This window comes from Dendrobates tinctorius, unplaced genomic scaffold (genome assembly GCF_039654945.1).
Source record: "Dendrobates tinctorius isolate UK_male_01 unplaced genomic scaffold, ASM3965494v1 ptg000063l, whole genome shotgun sequence".
Taxonomy (NCBI): domain Eukaryota; kingdom Metazoa; phylum Chordata; class Amphibia; order Anura; family Dendrobatidae; genus Dendrobates; species Dendrobates tinctorius.
Window position 1 is genome coordinate 13,382,332 of NW_027361731.1, and position 21,780 is coordinate 13,404,111.

Consider the following 21,780-nt stretch of genomic DNA (forward strand, 5'->3'; position numbering starts at 1 on the left):
CCTTCTTCTCCGCTAGATTTCTGAAACTCAACATGGACAAAACAGAATTCATCATCTTTCCCCCATCTCACGTGACCCCCCCTACGAACCTATCAATTACAGTAAATGACTGCCCACTCTCCCCAGTCCCACAAGCTCGCTGCCTCGGAGTAATCCTCGACGCTGATCTCTCCATCAAACCATATATCCAAGCCCTTTCCACTTCCTGCCAACTTCAACTCAAAAATATTTCACGAATCCGTTCATTCCTCACCCAAGAATCTGCAAAAACCCTAGTCCATGCCCTCATCATCTCTCGCCTTGACTACTGCAACCTCTTGCTCTGTGGCCTCCCCTCAAACACTCTCGCACCCCTCCAATCTATTCTAAACTCTGCTGCCCGACTAATCCACCTGTCCCCCCGCTATTCCCCAGCTTCTCCCCTCTGTCAATCCCTTCACTGGCTCCCAATTGCCCAGAGACTACATTACAAAACCCTAACCATGACATACAAAGCCATCCACAACCTGTCTCCTCCATACATCTGTGACCTCGTCTCCCGGTACTTTCCCGCACGCAACCTCCGATCCTCACAAAATCTCCTTCTCTACTCCCCTCTTATCTCCTCTTCCCACAATCGCATACAAGATTTCTCTCGCGCATCACCCCTACTCTGGAACTCTCTACCACAACATATCAGACTCTCACCTACCATCAAAACCTTCAAAAAGAGCCTGAAGACCCACCTCTTCCGACAAGCCTACAACCTGCAGTAACCACCGATCGACCAAACCGCTGCACGACCAGCTCTACCCTCGCCTACTGTATTATCACCCATCCCTTGAAGATTGTGAGCCCTCGCGGGCAGGGTCCTCTCTCCTCCTGTACCAGTTATGACTTGTATTGTTTAAGATTATTGTACTTGTTTTTATGTATACTCCTCCTTACATGTAAAGCGCCATGGAATAAATGGCGCTATAACAATAAATAATAATAATAATAATGTTGGATAAAGAACCTTGACTAACATCCAAACAAGTTCAAGCTGCCCTTCAGTCCGAGGGTACAACAGTGTCAACCCGTACTATCCGTCGGCGTCTGAATGAAAAGGAACTGTATGGTAGGAGACCCAGGAAGACCCCACTTCTTACCCCGAGACATAAAAAAGCCAGGCTGGAGTTTGCCAAAACATACCCGAAAAAGCCTAAAACGTTTTGGAAGAATGTTCTCTGGTCAGATGAGACAAAAGTAGAGCTTTTTGGGCAAAGGCATCAACATAGAGTTTACATGAGAAAAAAAGAGGCTTTCAAAGAAAAGAACACGGTCCCTACAGTCAAACATGGTGGAGGTTCCCTGATGTTTTGGGGTTGCTTTGCTGCCTCTGGCACTGGACTGCTTGACCGTGTGCATGGCATTATGAAGTCAGAAGACTACCAGCAAATTTTGCAGCATAACGTAGGGCCCAGTGTGAGAAAACTGGGTCTCCCTCAGAGGTCATGGGTCTTCCAGCGGGACAATGACCCAAAACACACTTCAAAAAGCACTAGAAAATGGTTTGAGAGAAAGCACTGGAGACTTCTAAGGTGGCCAGCAATGAGTCCAGACCTGAATCCCATAGAACACCTGTGGAGAGATCTAAAAATGGCAGTTTGGAGAAGGCACCCTTCAAATATCAGGGACCTGGAGCAGTGTGCCAAAGAAGAATGGTCTAAAATTCCAGCAGAGCATTGTAAGAAACTCATTGATGGTTATCGGAAGCGGTTGGTCGCAGTTATTTTGGCTAAAGGTTGTGCAACCAAGTATTAGGCTGAGGGTGCCAATACTTTTGTCTGGCCCATTTTTGGAGTTTTGTGTGAAATGATCAATGTTTTGCTTCATTCTCTTTTGTGTTTTTTTCATTTAAGACAAATTAAATGAAGATAATAATACCAAAGAATTTGTGTTTGCAATCATTTTCAGGAAGAAACTGAGTATTATCTGACAGAATTGCAGGGGTGTCAATACTTTTGGCCACAACTGTAATTTACTGAGATAATGACTTTTGGGATTTCATTGGCTGCAAGCCATAATCATCAACATTAACAGAAATAAACTCGCCGGGGTGTGGCTATGCAGCGGTGAGGGAAGGACGCACTGTGTGAGAGCTCCTGTTTATCCTTCACACATCCTGCACTCACAACCTATATACAGCTCTGGACCTGGCAGCGCACAGTGTCCGCTGGTGTTGGGACCCCCTGGGAGCTCGGAGGAGAGACGCAGGGCGGCTCCGGTGAGCGGGAGCCTTGGAGGACGGGGTGGACACGGGGAGCGGTGGCCATCTTCGACACGCGCTCTATCAGAGGGAGCGCGGTGTCCAGTCTCCAACATTGCAGTGTCGCAGGGACAGCGACCTATATCTTGCAAGATCTGAGAGGAGTGCGGTGAGTGCCCTGAAAGATGGGCCCTGCATGATTCCCTCTCTCTACACTGAACCGCTGGCCTGCTGGTGCCATTACAGTGGGGGAATCTGCTCCCCCTCTTATTGCTGCTGTCTCTGAGAGTGGATATCCCTCCTCCCCCTGCCATAGGAGCCTTGGTGATATTCTGTCTACGCAGACTCTGCTCCCAGGCTATAATTGATAAGCGTGGCCCCTGCTGTGTATATATAATTTCAACGGTTAGATTTCTGGACTGTATAATTTCAGCTGCACTGGGGTATTTCACTGTTCTTAATCATGAATCGATCTAAGGGATCGACGGCAGCAGAAAAATTGAAGGAATTTGTTAGACCTGACCCTTCTGAGAGTGCACGCTATCTACAGAATACCTCCTCACAATCTCAGCATAAAAATCGTCCCTCAGGGGGTGGAGAGGAGATTGAACAGGAAGAAATGACCCTTAAACAGGCATCTGAGCAGCTGGTGCAGGCTATCACCCTCACTAGGACATCTGACGGAGAAAATAGAGGATGTCTACACTGAGGTGGGGAGACTCCATCACGATATGTAGGCCATGAGGGGGCGCATCACGGAGGTGGAGGCAAGAGTGTCCCAGGTGGAAGACACCATTATGCCTATGGAGGCTAAGCTAACCAATGTAGTGGGATCTATGAACGCCTGGAGGCAAAAAGCAGGCGACCTAGAAAACAGAATGCGTCGGAATAACATCCGTGTCATCGGTCTGCCTGAACGCTCTGAAGGCCAGCACCCTGAGCAATTCCTAGAAGGCTGGCTTAAGACCTCTCTGGGAGATGAATTCTCCTCGATGTTCGCTGTTGAGAGAGCCCACAGGGTTCCCACCAAGCCTTTACCTCCGGGAGCCCCGCCTAGACCCTTCCTGGCGCGTCTCCTCAACGGTCAACTGTAAAGATAGAGACACCATTCTACGCCTCACACGACAAAAGAGCCCCATCAAGTTCAACGACGCCGTGATCTCAATCTTCCCGGATTTCTCCATGGAACTCCAGAAGCAACGTGCGCAGTTCACCGACATCAAGAAGTGGCTCAGGGAAAAGAACATTGTATACTCCATGATTTATCCAGCTCGGCTTCGGGTTGTCCACGGGGGTTCCTCCGTGTTTTTCAAGGATCCAGCGGAGGCTACCGAGTGGCTGCGGTCCCATAGAGGATCTCCTGCAAAGGAGTCCTAGAGTGTCTACTTTCATCTGGATCCTTTCATTGCAGGCCTAATCGGAGCTTTCCTGGGCAATGGGTTGTCCACGGGGGTTCCTCCGTGTTTTTCACGGATCCAGCAGAGGCTACCGAGTGGCTGCGGTCCCATAGAGTATCTCCTGCAAAGGAGTTCTAGAGTGTGTACTTTCATCTGGATCCTTTCATTGCAGGCCTAATCGGAGCTTTCCTGGCGGGCACCCAGAGATCTACAATACCGGACACTGCGTTCAGTGATGGTATCCCCTTGTTTGTTTTTTGATAGAGGAGCGGGACTTTGCTCCTATGTTACTAGGTTTATATTTTGTTGTCTTTTTTCCAAAAGCTTTAGTTTTAGCTTCAAGTGTTACTTAGGTAGAAGTTGCAGCCAATGGAAGTCCTGCTATTTATGTGATGTCTCTGAGTTCTACATAGGCGCCGATACGCAACATGCCCAGATAAGTGGAGATGGGTTCTGAATTAATATGCATGACATGGAATGTGAGGGGTATCAAAAACCCCTGGAAAAAGGTTAAAGTATTTTCACAAATCAGGCACTATCACCCTCACATTGTGGCTCTGGTCGAGACACACTTGACCAGGGATACGGCTCGGAGTGTACAAAAACCATGGGTTCAATGGTCTATACACGCATTTCACACCAGCTATTCCAGGGGAGTCTCATTACTAATACACAAGGATGTTAGATGGGAGGTCCGGGAAGGGCGCTTCATATTTGTGTATGCACTGATTAACTCTAGGAAATATGTTATTCTGTGTGTTTATAATCCCCCTCCAGCGGGTACGTCAATTCTCCAGAAAGCATTGAGTTTTGCTTTGAACTACCCAGACGCAGATGTCATTTGTATGGGGGACTTTAATTTGGTTATGAATAATTGCCTCGATAGATTGAGACTGGATGATGGGACACAGGGTGGGACCCCAGCAGCAGCTACATCCCAATTATCACAGTTTATAGAAGGTAGTGGATGGTTGGACCTATGGAGGAAGCGCCACCCAGAGATAAGAGAGTATACTTGCCATTCATCCACTAAGCACTCCTTATCTCGCATAGATTACATTTTTGGATCTAGTGGTGTGGCGATGTGGGTGGATAGTATTGAACATGGAAGTAGAGGGATTTCAGATCATAGCCCAATCATTCTTAAACTCAGGTTTGGCCCACCAAGTGGTAGGATGACATGGAAATTAAACCCTTTCTGGCTGAAATTGATCAAGTCACCTGACAGAACAACTGACCAATTACATGTTTTCGTGTCCTCCCACCCCGGAATGTTAATTTATTTTGGGACACCCTTAAGGCGTACATGAGGGGCTGCCTATCTTCTACGATCTCCTGCATCAAATGGGTGATGTCGGGGGAGGATGACGAAATACAGCAACGATTGAAGGATTCAGAGGCCGCTTACATATCCAATCAAACTAGTGGTAATGGAGTGGAGTTGTTGACTGCCCAAAGATTATATACTCAACATATAGACTCATATATATTATATTATATATTATATACTATATACTCAACATATTGTCCAAACGTAAATTATTTTTTACTCGCCAATCCTACATTGAGCTAGGGAACCAGTCTAGTAAATTTTTGGCCTATTTGGTGCGGCAGCATAATACAACTAACACAATATTACAGATCCGCAGCTCAGACGGTACATTGGTGTCCTCGACCGGTGAAATAATGGGATGTTTTCATGATTATTATAGTTTACTGTACAGTTCAAGAAGTGACATTGGTACCCAGGGGTGTCTAGACTATATCAGATATAACGTTTCCCAAATTGAGTGCTTCTCAGCAGGCCTTTATGGATGCTGAATTCACTTTGGAAGAGATAGAAGATGCTATGAGGGACATGGCCTCTGGGAAAGCCCCTGGGCCGGATTGGTTTCCTATTGAGCTGTACAGGAAATACCGGGAGATTTTGGCGCCACTTTTGTTGTCGGTGTTCCAGGGGACCTGGGGGGGGGGTCATGCCGGAGTCCTTCTATGAAGCTAATATAATAGTGCTTAAGAAAGAAGGGAAGGACCCTCTGGACTGTGGATCTTATCGCCCCATATCTTTAGTAAATGTGGATTACAAAATTTTCACGAAAATCTTGGCTACTTGGCTAAACTCAATTATTTTGGAACTTATACACCCTGACCAGACTGGCTTTATGCCCGGTAAAAGCAACTTCATTATTAGATGGGTTCAATCGGTGGTCCAATACAGCTCCCTGGTACCAGACAATAGGTGGGCATTGGCATCGCTGGATGCAGCCAAGGCCTTCGATTCCCTTGAATGGCCTTTCCTCCACGCATGCTTGCAGAAATTTGGTTTTGGGGATAGGTTCCTAAAATGGGTTAATACATTGTATATGAAACCTAAGGCCCGTATCATTGTAGATAGTTCCACTTCTGAATCCTTTTCTTTGCACAGGGGGACTCGTCAGGGGTGTCCCCTTTCCCCGGCCCTCTTTGCTCTTGCAGTAGAGGCTTTGGCAATTCGCATGAGAGCTTCCCCTAATATTGTGGGTATAGAGATAGCGGATCGGGTGGATACCATAGGCCTATATGCTAATGACATGGTAATATTAATGGATAGGGCAGAGGAGACCCCGATGCCGCGACTTGGGACTCTCTCCTTGCTGCCTATTGTACCACATTTTAAATATCTGTGTTCATATCTCTCAGTCCAGCACGCTTGATCTGCAACTTAATATATTTCCACTACTAGAAATGGTTTAAGTCAAATTTGCGATCTGGAGCAAACTCCCACTGTCTGTAGCTGGACGCATTAATTTAATTAAAATGATATTACTCCCTAAGATCAGCTATTTTCTCCAACATAGTGCTTTGGTGGTGCCGAAGTCTTTCTTCACCACTTTGAATTCCCAGATTACGTCTTTTATATGGGGGAAGGCCAGGCCCAGGCTCAGGCTGTCCACCCTACAAAGGCCAAAAAGGGGGGGGGGGCAGCGCTGCCGGATTTTTTTCTATATTAAGGCGGGCAGGCTAGAGCTGTAAATAAGTGGATGTCTGGTAATCATCTTCCTAACTCTGAAAGCCATCTGCTTCATGCCGCACATGTTGATTGCCCGCTGGGGATTTTGGAATTGGAGAAAGTAAATGTCCCACGTTTGCTACCCATGCTTTGTCTGGCAAGATTAATATGGAGACAGATTAAGAGGGTGGTGGGATTTAGTGATATCATAGCTGAAATGCCCTTATGGAATAATAGTTATTTTCCGACACTGCTTGCCCACCCGTCTGCCGAATTCTGGTCTCAGTACAATGTTTCTATGATAGGGGATTTATGGGACTCTGGTGCACTATTATCTTTTGAACAATTACAAGCTAAGTGTAATGCCCCGAGGTCGCAATTCTTCCGATATTTGCAGTTAAGATCAGCCTTTCAATCGCACATTTGACATGTCGGTATGAGTAATGCTATTTCGTCTCTACCCTTGATAGGCATTCTTAAATCACAAGGTCCCCAGGGTCTCGTCTCCTCTCTGTATACATACATGCTATCCGTGGGGACGGAATCTGCCATATGCTTAATTAGGGGGAAATGGGAAAGGCTCATCCCTGATGCGCAGGGAGAGGAGTGGGAGGAAATCCTGGAGTCACCAACTAAGGTGTCTCCGTCAATCAACAATAGAATGATACAACTTTATATTATAAACCAATCATATTTGACTCCGACTCGGCTCTTTAAGATGGGCCGTTTCCTATCTTTGGAGTGTCTGAGATGTCATACATCAGATGCAGATTTTATTCACATGATTTGGCAATGTCCAATTATAGCACACTATTGAAAAGAGGTGACATGATTATTAACCTCCCTGGCACAAATTCCTGTTCCCCTTGAGCCATTGGTTTGTCTGTTTGGGGTGTGGGATGACGAGACATGGGGACATTATACGGGGATTTTCCTACGGGAGACATTGTTTATGGCACGGAAGGTGCTGGCACTGCGGTGGATGGGAGGTTCGGATCCCTCCCTTAGGGCCTGGATTGAATTGGTGAACTCGATCATACCGTACGAGCGTACGCTGTACCAAAACAGAGGGTGCCTGGGTAAATTTGAGAAGATATGGGAGAGGTGGAATTCCTCTCATCTCATGTTGTAGGACAGAGATATCGCATGATAAGAGTTAACTATATGGACTTAGGCTGCAAATAGTTGTTGTTTTGTAGTAGTAGTAATGGTTTAGAGGTTGGTAGGCTTTATTATTTGAATAATAACAGAGACTAATGTAAGGCAATTGACAGTATGTTTTATTCTATACACAACTGGTATACATACACTGTTTTGACATTAATGCTCTGTGGAATGTATATGTGTTATATGGTATTTTTATCATTGTCAGTTTGCATATTGTATACCCTGGGTCAATAAACGAATTTAAAAAAAGAAACACATGAAATAGATCACTCTGTGTGTAATGACTTTATATAGTATACGAGTTTCACTTTTTGTATTGAAGAACTGAAATAAATTAACTTTCTGATGACATTCTAATTTTGTGATAATCACGCTAAATATGGTTTCTGGTAATGGTCTCATGTCGCTCGGATCTTTAAAAGTATACAATGTTCCATTCCTCCGGATCTGCAGCTGGAAAGGGCACCTCCAGGAGCACATCAGGACATTTTCCCAGACGGCATCAAGTAGTAGTTTCAATACCTTTTTTTTTTTTTTTTTAGGAAGTGTCATTCAGGATGCTATGCGTTTTCCATTTAAATCAACAGAGACCAAACTCCTTGATTTCCTCATAATGGACTCTTTTACATTGAAAAAAATGTGTGACAGAAAACGTCTCTTGGACGCTCAGGATCTGGGCCATGATTGCCTAGTGTATATCAATCTTCAGCTCCTTATCAATAGGGTCACCATAGATATTTTTGAATAATGTTTACAGTGTTGACTTAATCACTTGTGCATTGATGCTTTTAGGTATACCCCTTATCCGATTATTGCAATTTTCTTGGTAATCAACCATATTAATCAGACTGTATGTGTCTGTGAAGATCCAGTTTTTATGAGCATTTTGATGGCTCATAACTTGTTCGACATCATCCTGTAATCTCTGTACCTTGTCAGTAAGCTGTGACTATTCTAGAAGTGAGGGAACATATTTCAGGTTTGTATGTGGTCTCCAGCCTCTGTATATATTGCTCAAAGTCTTGATTAGTAGGAAAACACACAATGTGATGCTTCAAATCAATTATGGCCTTCCCCATATCAGAATCTCCTGTGGCTAGGGAGGGGGGTTCTTAAATTTCACCGTGAAGCAAGCACTGCTCAGTGTGTGGTTTTCAGTGAGTATACGGAGATTGGTTGAGCTTTGTTCTTTTAAGGCCGACTAAGAGATGAGAAGATGGTGCAGGACTTACAGGCTTGAGCTGTCAGGCATCATGAGGGATAAGACTGCTGCTTTTCTGAAGTGAGGCAGTAATAGATGTGGTGAGGGAAGATGAGCCATTCAATAAAAAAGGCTTCTACCCTGTGTGACTGCTCTGGTGACTAAGAAGAAAGGATTTCTTCACAAAACAATTTCCACATTCTGAACAGGAAAAAGGTTTCTCCCCTGTGTGAGTTCTCTGGTGACTAACAAGTTGTTCTTTCCGGTTAAAACCTTTCCCACCTTCTGAACATGTAAAAAGCTTCTCCTCTGAGTGAGTTCTTTGGTGCCTAACAAGATCTGATTTGAGGTTAAAACATTTTCCACATTCTGAACAGGAAAAAGGTTTCTCCCCTGTGTGAGTTCTCTGGTGTGCAACAACATCAAATTTCCGGTTAAAACCTTTCCCACATTCTAAACATGTAAAAAGCTTCTCCCCTGTGTGGGTTCTCTGGTGGTTCTCCAGATGGGTTTTCCGGTTAAAACATTTCCCACATTCTGAACATGTAAAAAGCTTCTCCCCTCTGTGGGTTCTCTGATGTCTGACAAGATGCGTTTTCCGGTTAAAACATTTCCCACATTCTGAACATGAAAAAGGCTTCTCCCCTATGTGGTTTCTCTGATGCCTGACAAGATGCGTTTTACAGTTAAAACATTTCCCACATTCTGAACATGAAAAAGGCTTCTCCCCTGTGTGGGTTCTCTGATGTCTGACAAGATGCGTTTTACAGTTAAAACATTTCCCACATTCTGAACATGAAAAAGGCTTCTCCCCTGTGTGGGTTCTCTGATGTCTGACAAGATGCGTTTTACAGTTAAAACATTTTCCACATTCTGAACATGAAAAAGGATTCTTCTCCCCTGTGTGGGTTCTCTGATGTCTGACAAGATGCGTTTTACAATTAAAACATTTTCCACATTCTGAACATGAAAAAGGATTCTTCTCCCCTGTGTGAGTTCTCTGGTGGTTCTCAAGATCTGTTTTCCGGTTAAAACATTTCCCACATTCTGAACATGAAAAAGGATTCTTCTCCCCTGTGTGAGTTCTCTGGTGGATCTCAAGATTAGATTTCCGATTAAAACATTTCCCACATTCTGAACATGTAAAAGGCTTCTCCCCTGTGTGAGTTCTCTGGTGGTTCTCAAGATTAGTTTTGCAATTAAAACATTTCCCACATTCTGAACATGTAAAAGGCTTCTCCCCTGTGTGAGTTCTCTGGTGCCTATCAAGAACCACTTTCCAACTAAAACATTTCCCACATTCTGAACATGAAAAAGGCTTCTCCCCTGTGTGTGTTCTCTGGTGGTTCTCAAGATCTGTTTTCTGGTTAAAACATTTCCCACATTCTGAACATGAAAAAGGCTTCTCCCCTGTGTGAGTTCTCTGGTGTACAACAACAACAGATTTCCGGTTAAAACCTTTCCCACATTCTGAACATGTAAAAAGCTTCTCCCCTGTGTGGGTTCTCTGGTGGTTCTCAAGATACGCTTTCCGGTTAAAACCTTTCCCACATTCTGAACATGTAAAAGGCTTCTCCCCTGTGTGGGTTCTTTGGTGCCTAACAAGATCTGATTTCTGATTAAAACATTTCCCACATTCTGAACATGAAAAAGGCTTCTCCCCTGTGTGAGTTCTCTGGTGGTTATCATGATGCTGTTTCAGGTTAAAACATTTCCCACATTCTGAACACGAAAAAGGCTTCTCCCCTGTGTGAGTTCTTTTTTCCTTAGTAGTCAGTAATGAATCAGAAGACAGGACCTGTTTTAAAGGACCAGATGACAGATCATTGCTGTGAAGAGATTTTGGTCTATCTGCAGTAAAAGCATTCACTTCAATTGTATCCTGTGGGATCTCAAGATCATCTGATTTTAAAACTGAAGATGTCAGCTGTCCTCCTGATCTCCTGGTATAGTCATCTGCAAAGAATAAAAATTATTATTTCGGAATAAAATATTCTTGAATTTCACATTTTATTAACATTTCTACTTAAACGGTCAGTTAAAATGGCAAGCTATTTAAAAAGATTCAATTATTCACCAGGACAATGACAGTTCACAGTCTAATATAAAACCTCATAGGATGAACCAGTGGAGCCTGGTGTGTTCAACTGTTTGTTTATTCCAATATTTGGAAGGAAGAATGAACAGACACCAAACAATCTTATGTAGGTGAAAATAACACTAATAAAATCTTGTACTCATCTCGTAAAAAAAAAAGTTCCCACTCAGGTCCTTGAGTGGGGACTTGAAAAAAAGTCTTAGATACTTAACAGGATTTTTTCTAAACCCATGACAGCACCACAACAGAGGGGATACGCCCACCAAGCACATGAAACCTACAGGCTAAAAAAGCGGCACCTCTTCCTCGCATAAGTTGGATTACACAGCATGAGAGGACCTTCCAATGGTTATTAATAAAAACATAATAAAACTAACGCCACATAATAAACTAAAGGTGTGGAAGCACAACGCTAGTGATAGTACTCACCCACGCATAATAGGAATATAAGGGTGCTGTCATGGGTTCAGAAAAATCACGCTACCGGTAAGTAACTAAGACTATCGATCAACCATGACAGCACAATTTGAGATTCACAGAGAAATTTAATCTGAGGTGGAACTACCTCCTGGAGCAGCCCTGACCAAAGGTGAGGTTGGAGGATGCACCCATATCCTATCTATAGTGCCTATAGAAGGTAGAAGTAGAGGACCAGGTTGCTGCCTTACAGAGGTTTTCTATAGAGTCATCCGACCTCTCTGCCCAGGAAGATGCCAAGGCCTGAGTAGAATGATCATTGAGACGTTATGGGGCCATCTTGCCACTTGCTAAGTAGGCTAGAGAAATAGCCTCCGTAATCCACCTAGCAATTGTGGTTTTTGAGGCTCTACACACTTTCCTAAAACTCTGGAGGAATAAGAACCAAGACCTATCCTTTCTTCAGTGTTTCAAAGTGGACAGGTATCTAATTACACATCTGCTATCATCCAAAGTATGCAGTTTTTCCTCCTTCTGTTTTTTAGATTGGAACAAGAGGAGGGGAGGTCGACTTCTTGTAGCCTGGAATCATGACCCTTCTTTGGAAAGGTAGGTTGGATCGGGCTTAAAGATTACCCTATCGTCTAGGATTTGGGTGAATGGTGGGGCTATAGAAAGAGCCTGAATATCACTGACTCTTCTGGCTGTCAATGCTACCAGCAGACCTGTTTTAAGCGAAAGAACCGATTCCATAGGTTCAAAAGGAGCATCCGTTAAGGCTGTCAGGACCAGATTTAAGTCCCACGATAGAAATGGTCCTAGATTTTAATGATGCTTTTATAAATCGTGAAACCTAATAATTACCGGCCACATCACAGGTGTACAGAGCCCCAAAGAGCTGCCACGTGCACTTTAATGGTACTGGTGGACAAACCTAACTCAAGGCTTTCTGCAAAAATTTGAAGATAATCCTTACCAGTGGTTCATCTTCAACCCTAGAATCTGAAGAGTATAAAAATTTTCTCCATGTCCTAGCATATATTCTGGTCGTGACTGCTTTCCAACTTTGAAGCAGAATGGATACAAGATTTGGGGGAAAAAAACTCTCCCTTAACAGAGCGCTTTCAAATTCCACAGTCAAGTGGAGGCTGGCTGCCTGATGATGTAACACTGGCCTGAGAAAGCAGCTTCAGCACCTCTGAAATAACCCATGGATTGGACACCTATATATCCTTCTTAGCCATGAAAACCATGGTCTCTTCAGTCAGAAGGGAGCAATCAACACAATCCTTGCCCTGTCCTCCCTGATTTTTCTTATGACTGGTGGGAGCCGGGCTATTGCAGGGAACGAGTATGTCAGGCTAAAGTCCCAGGAGGCCCGGAATGCGCCTACTACTAGGAGATACCTGTTTAGTCTGCTTGCAAAAAGGTCTATGAGCGAGGACCCCACATCCAAACTATCTGAAGATTTCATGACTCAGCGCTCCCACACTCCCCTTGATTTACATAAGCCACTGATAATTGATTGTCCAAGAGGTTCGTGACATGCAGGCCCTGTAGGGATACAAGACATTTATTTACAGCCTTCTCTACTGCCAGCAATTCCTTTGCATTTGACAACAGTGCTTTCTCACTCCTGGTCCATACTCCCTGGCCCACCTCTCTTCCTAGTTCAACCCTGTGGAGACACGGGGGTCAGTGAGTGCTCTTGTCCACTTGCCCGGCTGTCTTTAGAAAAACTGCATAGACCAGGCTTATACCAATGAATGCCCTCTCTCTCTCCCCGTGGGCAGAAAACTACTCAAACAACAAGGGCTGTGGAGTCGGAGTCGGTATAAAATGGACCGACTCCTAAAATATATAATAAATTGGGTACAGTAATTCAATGCAGAATGTGCTGAATATTATTTCATAGGAATATGGGAAAGTTATGAAATGTCCTATAAATGACTGTTCTATTCCTGATCTAAGGCTACATTCACACACAGCGTTTTTGCTGCGTTTTTTGTGGATACGTTTTTCAGCTGCAAAAGCAGATCAGCTTTTTAAAAAAACGCATCACCTGAAAGGTTTTTGAGCTCATAGATAATGTTTTCAATATCAAAAGCAGATTAGAAATCTGCTCTATCTATATATCCATTTATCCATATCTGTCTATCCATATCGTATCTGTACCAAAAAGAATGAAAGCCAGGTAGCACACAGACTAACACTTCCTGCCAGGCAAAGGAGAAGGAAAGAGCGTCTCAAACATCATTAACAAGATATTTTGTAAGTGACAAAGTTACTGTAACAATGACAGCAGATATGTCTAAAAGACAAGACAGCTCATACAGCTTGTTGTGAAGGACGGTCTACCATTATCATAATTTGCACGACCAGCTTTTACAGCTCTTAATGGAGAAATGGCCCCCAAATTTGGTGTTTCTCTGGAAAGTATTAGAAAATTAGTGATTGAAGAAGCCCTTAAACAAAAGGAAGATCTTGGGCTACTTTCACACAAGCGTTTTTTTGGCGCTGCGTTTGGAGCGCACATGAAACGCATGTCAAAAGCGCATGCAAACGCTGCGTTATTTTGTAGCATTATTGTGCGCATAACAAAAAATCACAGCGTTTTTATGCGTTTGCATTTTTTATGCGCAATTAACTGGAGAAAAAATCCTTGAAAAATTCTTGCAACACACTCCACCAATGGGACACCAGTGGGTGTGTCTATGGAAATTCTTTATATAGACCCAGTTTACACCTGAATTCTTCACATTTGCTTGCATTTGACTTGAGAAACATGGATCTGCGCTGGAAGAGCTTTGACTTTGACTTGGATCTGGACGTGAGGACGGCTCAGGCTTATGCCGTCGCTTGCCATGAACAGAGGGATAGAGAGGCAGCGAAGACGGCAGCAGCGGCGTATGTGGATACATCTCATTATTGAGAGCCGTGGATCGTACCACACCCTATACAGCGAGCTACAGGCAAACCCGGAGAAATTTACGGATTATACCCGGAAGACCAAAGAAACATTTCACTATTTGCTTGTTCGGGTAAAAGAAGTCATCCGCAGACAGGACACGCAGCTCCGGCGTGCGATTACTCCTGAGGAACGGCTCCTGGTCACATTAAGGTACGTAATATTTAAAAACCAATGCCTGCTGAATTTTCTTGCTTGTGACATGTACTCTTCAAAATCTGGCAGAATTACAGTTCTGCCATGTCGGTAACTACAAGCTGCGTTAATTTCTGGATGCCATGTGTTGAACCAAATGCTGCAGAATTTTTTTTTGTTTGTTTTAATGTAAAGTGTGTAAAAAAATTACATAAACACAAATATTAATTTTGGTTTTCTTTCTGTCACAGATTCCTGGTTACTGGAGACTGCACTTCCAGTACCGGATTGGAATCTCCACGTTGTCTGGAATTGTAGCGGACACCTGCCGGGCTCTCTGGAACGTTCTCTGTCCCGAATTCATGCCCATGCCAAGCGCAGAAAAGTGGTTGGACATCACTGAAAGATTCTGGACTGTCTGCAATTTCCCTAACTGTTTGGGAGCGGTGGATGGGAAACACATCAGGATTATCAAGCCCAAAAGAACAGGCTCTGAGTTCTTTAACTACATAAAGTACTTTTCAACTGTACTGATGGCCATTGCGGATGCAGACTGTACGTTTATTGCAGTGGACATTGGGGCATTTGGCCGTGGTAATGACTCCCAGGCTTCTAAGACATCGTACATGGGCAGGAGGTTGTATGGCAACAACTTCAATTTCCCTATGCCACGGCCTCTTCCCAACACCGAAGATCCACAACAGCCATTTGTAATGGTTGGTGATGAAGAGTTCCAGATGTGCCAACACCTCCTCAAACCCTACTCCAGCCGGGACTTGGACCTACAAAAAAGAATTTTCAATTACAGGCTGACCAGGGCCAGGAGAATAGCAGTGTGCGCCTTCGGTATACTTGTATCTAGATGGCGCATTCTTGGCACAGCTATAAATCTGAAACTGGAAACAGTGGATGAGGTGGTCAAGGCCTGTGTTGTTCTACATAACTTTGTACTTTCTCGAGAGCATCCGAACTTTGATCTTGATGATGCTGATCCTAATCCATTGCCTGAATTTACTCAGCACCCTCTCAGGTCATCTGTTGAAGTTGGCCAAATGAGGGACCAAGTTGCGGCCTACTTCAACTCAGATGTAGGACGGGTGGAATGGCAAGATGGCAAGAGCAAATGGTTTAAAAAAATTTGTCTGGCATGTTGTTTGTATGTTAATAAAAAAAAACTTTTGATACCTGTACTGACTGCATTCTCTGTTTTTACACTCCCAATACCATTAGCAAGTAGCCTTATGTATCAGTGAATTTATGATGCTGTGTTTTGTGCATCATGATTTCACTAATACTCCAGAGTAGGTGACTATATAGATTATGTGGTTATTTACAAGGTATATCTATAGTCTGGGCGCACACCTGTAAAATGCGCAGCGCACGCTAAATGCTGAAGAGCGCGTACATTCGCAAGACCCTGCGATCACCATGTTAAAGATAGGGGGACATTGCGCGTGCGCCCGATAGCGCCCGATGCGCTAAACTGGGGGTTATTTGGCTAAAGTTGTGGGGGAAGGGGTAGGGCTGGCTCCAGGTTTTCGTGTGCCCCGGGCCAAAGAGTGTCAGTGCGCCCCTTTAACACATACCACAATTCATGATGCTCCGATACGGCACAGAAATATAGGTATAGTACAATGAAAAATACTTGACTTCTTACATGACTGATATCTATTTTAAATTTTACAATAGCTTAAAAAACGGACAGTATATTACTCCATACAGTATTATGGTACATAGTGCGCCATACAGAATAATGAGCCACATATATTTCTCCATAAAGAATAATTGGTCCCATATAATGTTCCATACAGTATATGATGAGCTCCACATAATGCTACAGTATATGATGGTCCCCATGGATGATGCTCCAGTGTCTTATGGGCCCAAATAATGCTCCATATATAATGGGCCCCATTTCTAATGCTCTAGTGTATAATGGGCCCCATAGATGCTGCTCCAGTGTCTGATCTGCCCCATTTAGAATGCTCCAGTATATGATGGTCCCCATGGATGATGCTCCAGTGTCATATGGGCCCAAATAATGCTCCGTATATAATGGAACCCATTTCTAACGCTCCAGTGTATAATGGGCCCCATAGATTCTTCTCCAGTGTCTGATGTCCCCCATTTGGAATGCTCCAGTATATGATGGGCCTTATGGATGATGCTCCAGTGTATGATGGGCCCCATATATCATTCTCCAGTGTATAGTGCTCCCCAAAAATTGCTCCCAACCTTTAAAAAAAAATTAAATACCTCTCCTCGCAGCTCTCTGCATTTGGACTGTTTAGGCAGAGGGCATACAGACGTCATCGCGCTCTCTGACCTGAACGTCACAGCGGTGGAGCAGGGAGAGGTAAGTATTGCAAGTGCTGTGGCTCTGAGCAAGCAGGGGGGGCCCACTCGTGGGCGACGGCACTGGCACAGGGCCCCTCATAGTATGCCAGTGTGTCTGATGGCGAGTGGGCCCTCCCACCGGCAGAGACACTTTTGCGTACTATGAGGGGCCCTGTGCCAGAGCCGTCGCCCATAAGTATGCCCCCTCCACCTGCTCAGGGAACCGGTACTTTCATCTACACCTTCCTCTGTGTCACCGTGTAAGGTGGTATAGTATGCGGAAACGGGCACCTGAGTTTCATCAGGGTCTGATTATGTCTCTGTACAGTGCGAGGGCAATGTACCAGCAGAATCATCTAGTAGTAGCTGTGCAGCAGTGCACTCCATGTCTGATTCATGTTGGACTGGGGAATTCAGGATTTGACTTGATAACCCAGGCATGGTATGTGAAAAGAGCTCCATGGAGTAATCTGAAGTGTGGGCTGCCGCATCCTTCACTTTTGGTGTGGGTGAAGGACCCAAGGAAAGGGGCTGTTCCTGACCATAAGCCTGCACTGACAACTCAGTGCTTGCAGTTTTTGAAACTGCAGAAGACGAGGCGATGAGCTGGAGGCTGTTTTGGCAATGTAAGCCAAAACCAGTTCCTGATGCTCCGGCTTTAAAAGCAGTTTACCTACTCCCAGAAAAGGGAGCCTTAAAGGCCTTCCGGAGCCAGACCATGACGCAGGCTCAACACCTCCTGCCTAAGGATGGTTTCACACTTGCGTTTTTTTGCGCTGTTTTAGTGCAAAAAAAGCATGCGTCTTTTTCCCTATACTTTAACATGGGTGCGCATATGTGAGCATACATATGCATTTGTACGCGTTTGTATGCGCATGCGTTTTTTTGCAGTGTGCGCTCGGGTGCACAAAATGCATCCTGTTGCATTTTTTGTTCATCTGACTTGCCCCCAAAAAACGCATGCGCACGCAATGCGTTTTTTTACAGCAACACACCCATAATAGTCTATGGGTGCGCATACGTGCGCATTGTAATGTGCACGTATGCACAAAAAAACGCATGCGTTTTTAAAAAAACGCACCAAAGCCCGCAAAAAATGCACACAAACGCATGATGCGTTTTTTTCCATGCGTTTGTGTGCGCAAAAAACGCGCAGCAAAAAAAACGCAAGTGTTAAAGTAGCCTTAGGTGCTATTGTGCTTTTGGCACTACCAGCAGATGCACCACCACCATCAGTACCAGCTGGCCCCCCAACGCCCACATCCGCGGCCTCTTCCACCATACTTCCTCATTTTTGTGAAAATTTAACAAAAAAAAACAGCAGATATATAGTACTGTATGAGGAGCGTACAGCTCTATACAGTCTAGGGATAATTGTAAATCTACATATATATTTCATGAGCCAGACACAGACGCTCACAGGCTCAGTATGGATTAGACAATATAAAAAGTTGAAAAAGTGTACAGTATCACCAGAGACAGTTTAAACATTCTGAATCTCCGTATATATTTCAGGAGGCAGACACAGACGCTCTCAGTCCCAGTATGGATTCGACTAGAATATAGAAAGTTGAGAAAGGGTACTGTGGCACCCCTGAGGGTCCGGTCGCCACAGAGGTACTGCACCTCATCCAGAGGTGTGGTATCCCACCCTCAGGTAAGGAGGGATCACCACTCAGGACTCCTAACCCTGCACTAAACACACACACACTAGTTAGTCAGGGCATCTGGGTGTAGCCTGCGGGAGGATGGTCTCATCCCAGACTAGCTAGGAAAGGTTGTTGGGGGTTAGTGTGGAGGGTAGGTAGAGTGGGAGGAGCTTAGGTAGAGGAGTGATTGTGGGCATCCAATCAGAGATAGCAAGGTGACAGTTGGTGGGTGGAGCTAGTCTGAGGTAAATGGATCTTTCTAGAGAGTTGTCAGTGAGTGACAGGACAGAGTAAGAGCAGGATTGCCGTGAGAGGGCTGAGGGTCAGAGAAGAGAGAAAGATCTTAACCACGCTCATAGACTGGAAGGAAAGGGTCCTTAGGGCACGGGAAGTGCAATAAGCCACCTGTGAAGCCCTTTTCCGGAGAAGGAAGGACCAGGCCACAGTGGGGAAGCCAGCTCCTGAAGCTAGTGGAGAACTAAAGGGCTCAGCTAGAAAGCCAGAGGCTGAGGTAACTAAGTGCCTCGGTCGCAGCTGCATTCAATCCTCAAAAAGGCAGCAGTTGGAATAAAGGACCCCGGGGCCTGACTCACGTCGCCCGGTGTGATCCGTGGCTGCTGGCTTGGGACACTGTTTGCGAAGGTGCAGAGCAGGAAGGAAGGGAGAGATCAGCGCAGAGACACGGCCTAGAAAGGAGACCCAAGGAGGAGTCTTGAACAGGTGTTCCTGATCTACCTGTGAGTTTTCCGGACCCCTCCCTTGGAGGACACAGTACCAAGCAGGTCATCTTGTGCACAAGACTTCTGAGTAAAAACTCAGAAATTGCACCCAACTGTGTCCTTTGTGTCTTTTACAACTCGCCTTCTACACATGCTACATTCACCATCAACGGCTCACAAGAACTCTCTCAACTGCCCTGGGATACAGCTCTGCCCGTGGAGAGCTTCATCATCTTGGCTGCTTTAACACCGTCCCAGAGGATCTGCATCGCAGCGTCGGCTACCCTAGCCGAGTACCACGGGTGGCGTCACGATTACCCTTTTTGCCATTTAATTATCCCACCATCTTCCCCCTCATCTGAACGGTCATCTTCTTTATTGGACACCCAGGGCCATGGACCGGGTCACCATCAACACCATGACATACTTCCCAATTAAAAGAGCCTGAAAGGCCCGTTACCGAGTAACCCCCGGCCCGGCGTTTCATTTTAACACCAGATATCAGGTATATATAGTATAGTTTAAACATTCTAAATCGCCGTATATATTTCAGGAGGCAGACACAGACGCTCTCAGGCTCAGTATGGATTCGACAATATAGAAATTTGAGAAAGGGTACAGTATCACCAGACACTAGTTATATATAGTATAGTTTAAACATTCTAAATCTCCGTATATATTTCATGAGGTAGACACAGACGCTGTAACGCTCAGTATGGATTACACCACAATATAAAAAGCAGTTAAAAGGTAATGGATCAGAAGCTTACAGCTGTATACAGTGTAGGAGTCTTTGCAAATCTCCATATATATTTCCAGAGTCAGAAAGACATTCACTGGCTCAGTATGGATTAGACCCGAATACAAAAAGCTGTAAATGGGTAATGTATCACAAGCGTACAGCTGTATACAGTGTTGGGGTAATTTTTAAATCTACATATATATTTCCGGAGTAACACACAGACTCTCACAGGCTCAGTATGGATCACACAATAATATAAAAAGAAGATCCGCAAGAAATAATCACACATGTGGGCCAATGTTCCAGGTGTCAATGATGCACTTAGAGTGGTGGGTGGAGGAGGACTTTCTGGCACAAAGGGTACTGTATCAACAGATACCAGGTATATATAGTATAGTTTTAACATTATAAATCTCCGTATATATTTCAGGAGGCAGACACAGACGCTCTCAGGCCCAGTATGGATTCGACAAGAATATAGAAAGTTGAAAAAGGGTACAGTAATACCAGATACCAAGTATATATAGTAAAGTTTAAACATTCTAAATCTCCGTATATATTTCAGGAGGCAGACACAGAAGCTCTCAAGCCCAGTATGGATTCGACAAGAATATAGAAAGTTGAAAAAGGGTACAGTAATACCAGAAACCAGGTATATATAGTGTTATGAATGGGTCACCGAGGAGGAAAACAAGACCAAGCTAAGCCACAGAAAACCAGAGAAGTTGGTAACTAAGCGGATTGAAGACCCCTGATCCTATCCACACAACTAGCAGTAGCCGTGGAGCGTACATAAGATGATCTTAGATGCCTCGGCACAGTCAGAGAGCTAAATAAGCCTAAAGCAAGAAAAGGGGAAATCTAAACTGCCCCAGAGCAGACCCCAAAGGAATAGATAGCCCTCAAACATATATTGACGATGAGACAAGATGAAAACACAAACACAGGTAGGAAAATAGGCTGAGCAAACGATGGGGCCCACACTAACTAGAAAGGACAGGAAAAGAAAGATACTGTCTGCAATCACGCCAAAAAAAACCCTGCAAAAATGTCCAACACTTCTGATAGCAAAAAAAACCCTGAAGTCACTAGACTTCTCCCACTATATCAGCACTCTGGCATATTCTGAAGACAGAGCAAAAAGAGGCCAATCTATTAAGGGACAAAAAGCAAACTGGCACAAACAGTAACATAAGAATGGAACTTCAGCACAGCCCCAGCCGGGGCTGGCTGACCACACAAAACTGAATAGACAAAACCAAATCAAATGTGAACAATAGCAAGGAAAACTTAGCTTGAGCATGCAGGGACTGAGCTGGAAACTAAGACCTCAGGAGGCAGGAAAATCACCAGCTAGGATAGAGGACGTCGGCTGTCTTAAATCCAGTCAGATTCCAGATGTCCAATCTTTGTCCTCATTGTCAGGTGGCAGGTCTCTGTTCATTAGATCAGCTTCACTACCTCCTGCAACCACCAGAGGGAGCCCGGAAAGAGAACTCACGACTCCTCTGTCAATACAACCAGTTCCACCATCCTCACCAGTAACCAGAGGTAGACCAGAAAATGAATTCACAACAATATAGTATAGCTTAAACATTCTAAATCTCCATATATATTTCAGGAGGCAGACAAGACGCTCTCAGGCCCAGTATGGATTTGACAGTGATATAGAAATTTGAGAAAGGGTACAGTATCACCAGATACTAGGTATATATAGCATAGTTTAAACAT

At 44.5% G+C, this 21,780-nt stretch overlaps 1 protein-coding gene across 3 annotated transcripts in view; it reads right to left on the bottom strand.

The window, feature by feature from the left end:
- Positions 1–7,875: 7,875 nt before the first annotated feature.
- The window catches only part of LOC141094192 (uncharacterized), a 580,189-nt gene continuing 566,284 nt past the window's right edge, over positions 7,876–21,780 (bottom strand). For all 3 annotated transcript variants that reach the window (XM_073579955.1, XM_073579954.1, XM_073579956.1), the window contains one exon: positions 7,876–10,940. In XM_073579955.1, the coding sequence (XP_073436056.1) occupies positions 9,121–10,940 (1,820 nt within the window). In that variant the 3' untranslated portion in view covers positions 7,876–9,120. The remainder of the gene's footprint in view (positions 10,941–21,780) is intronic.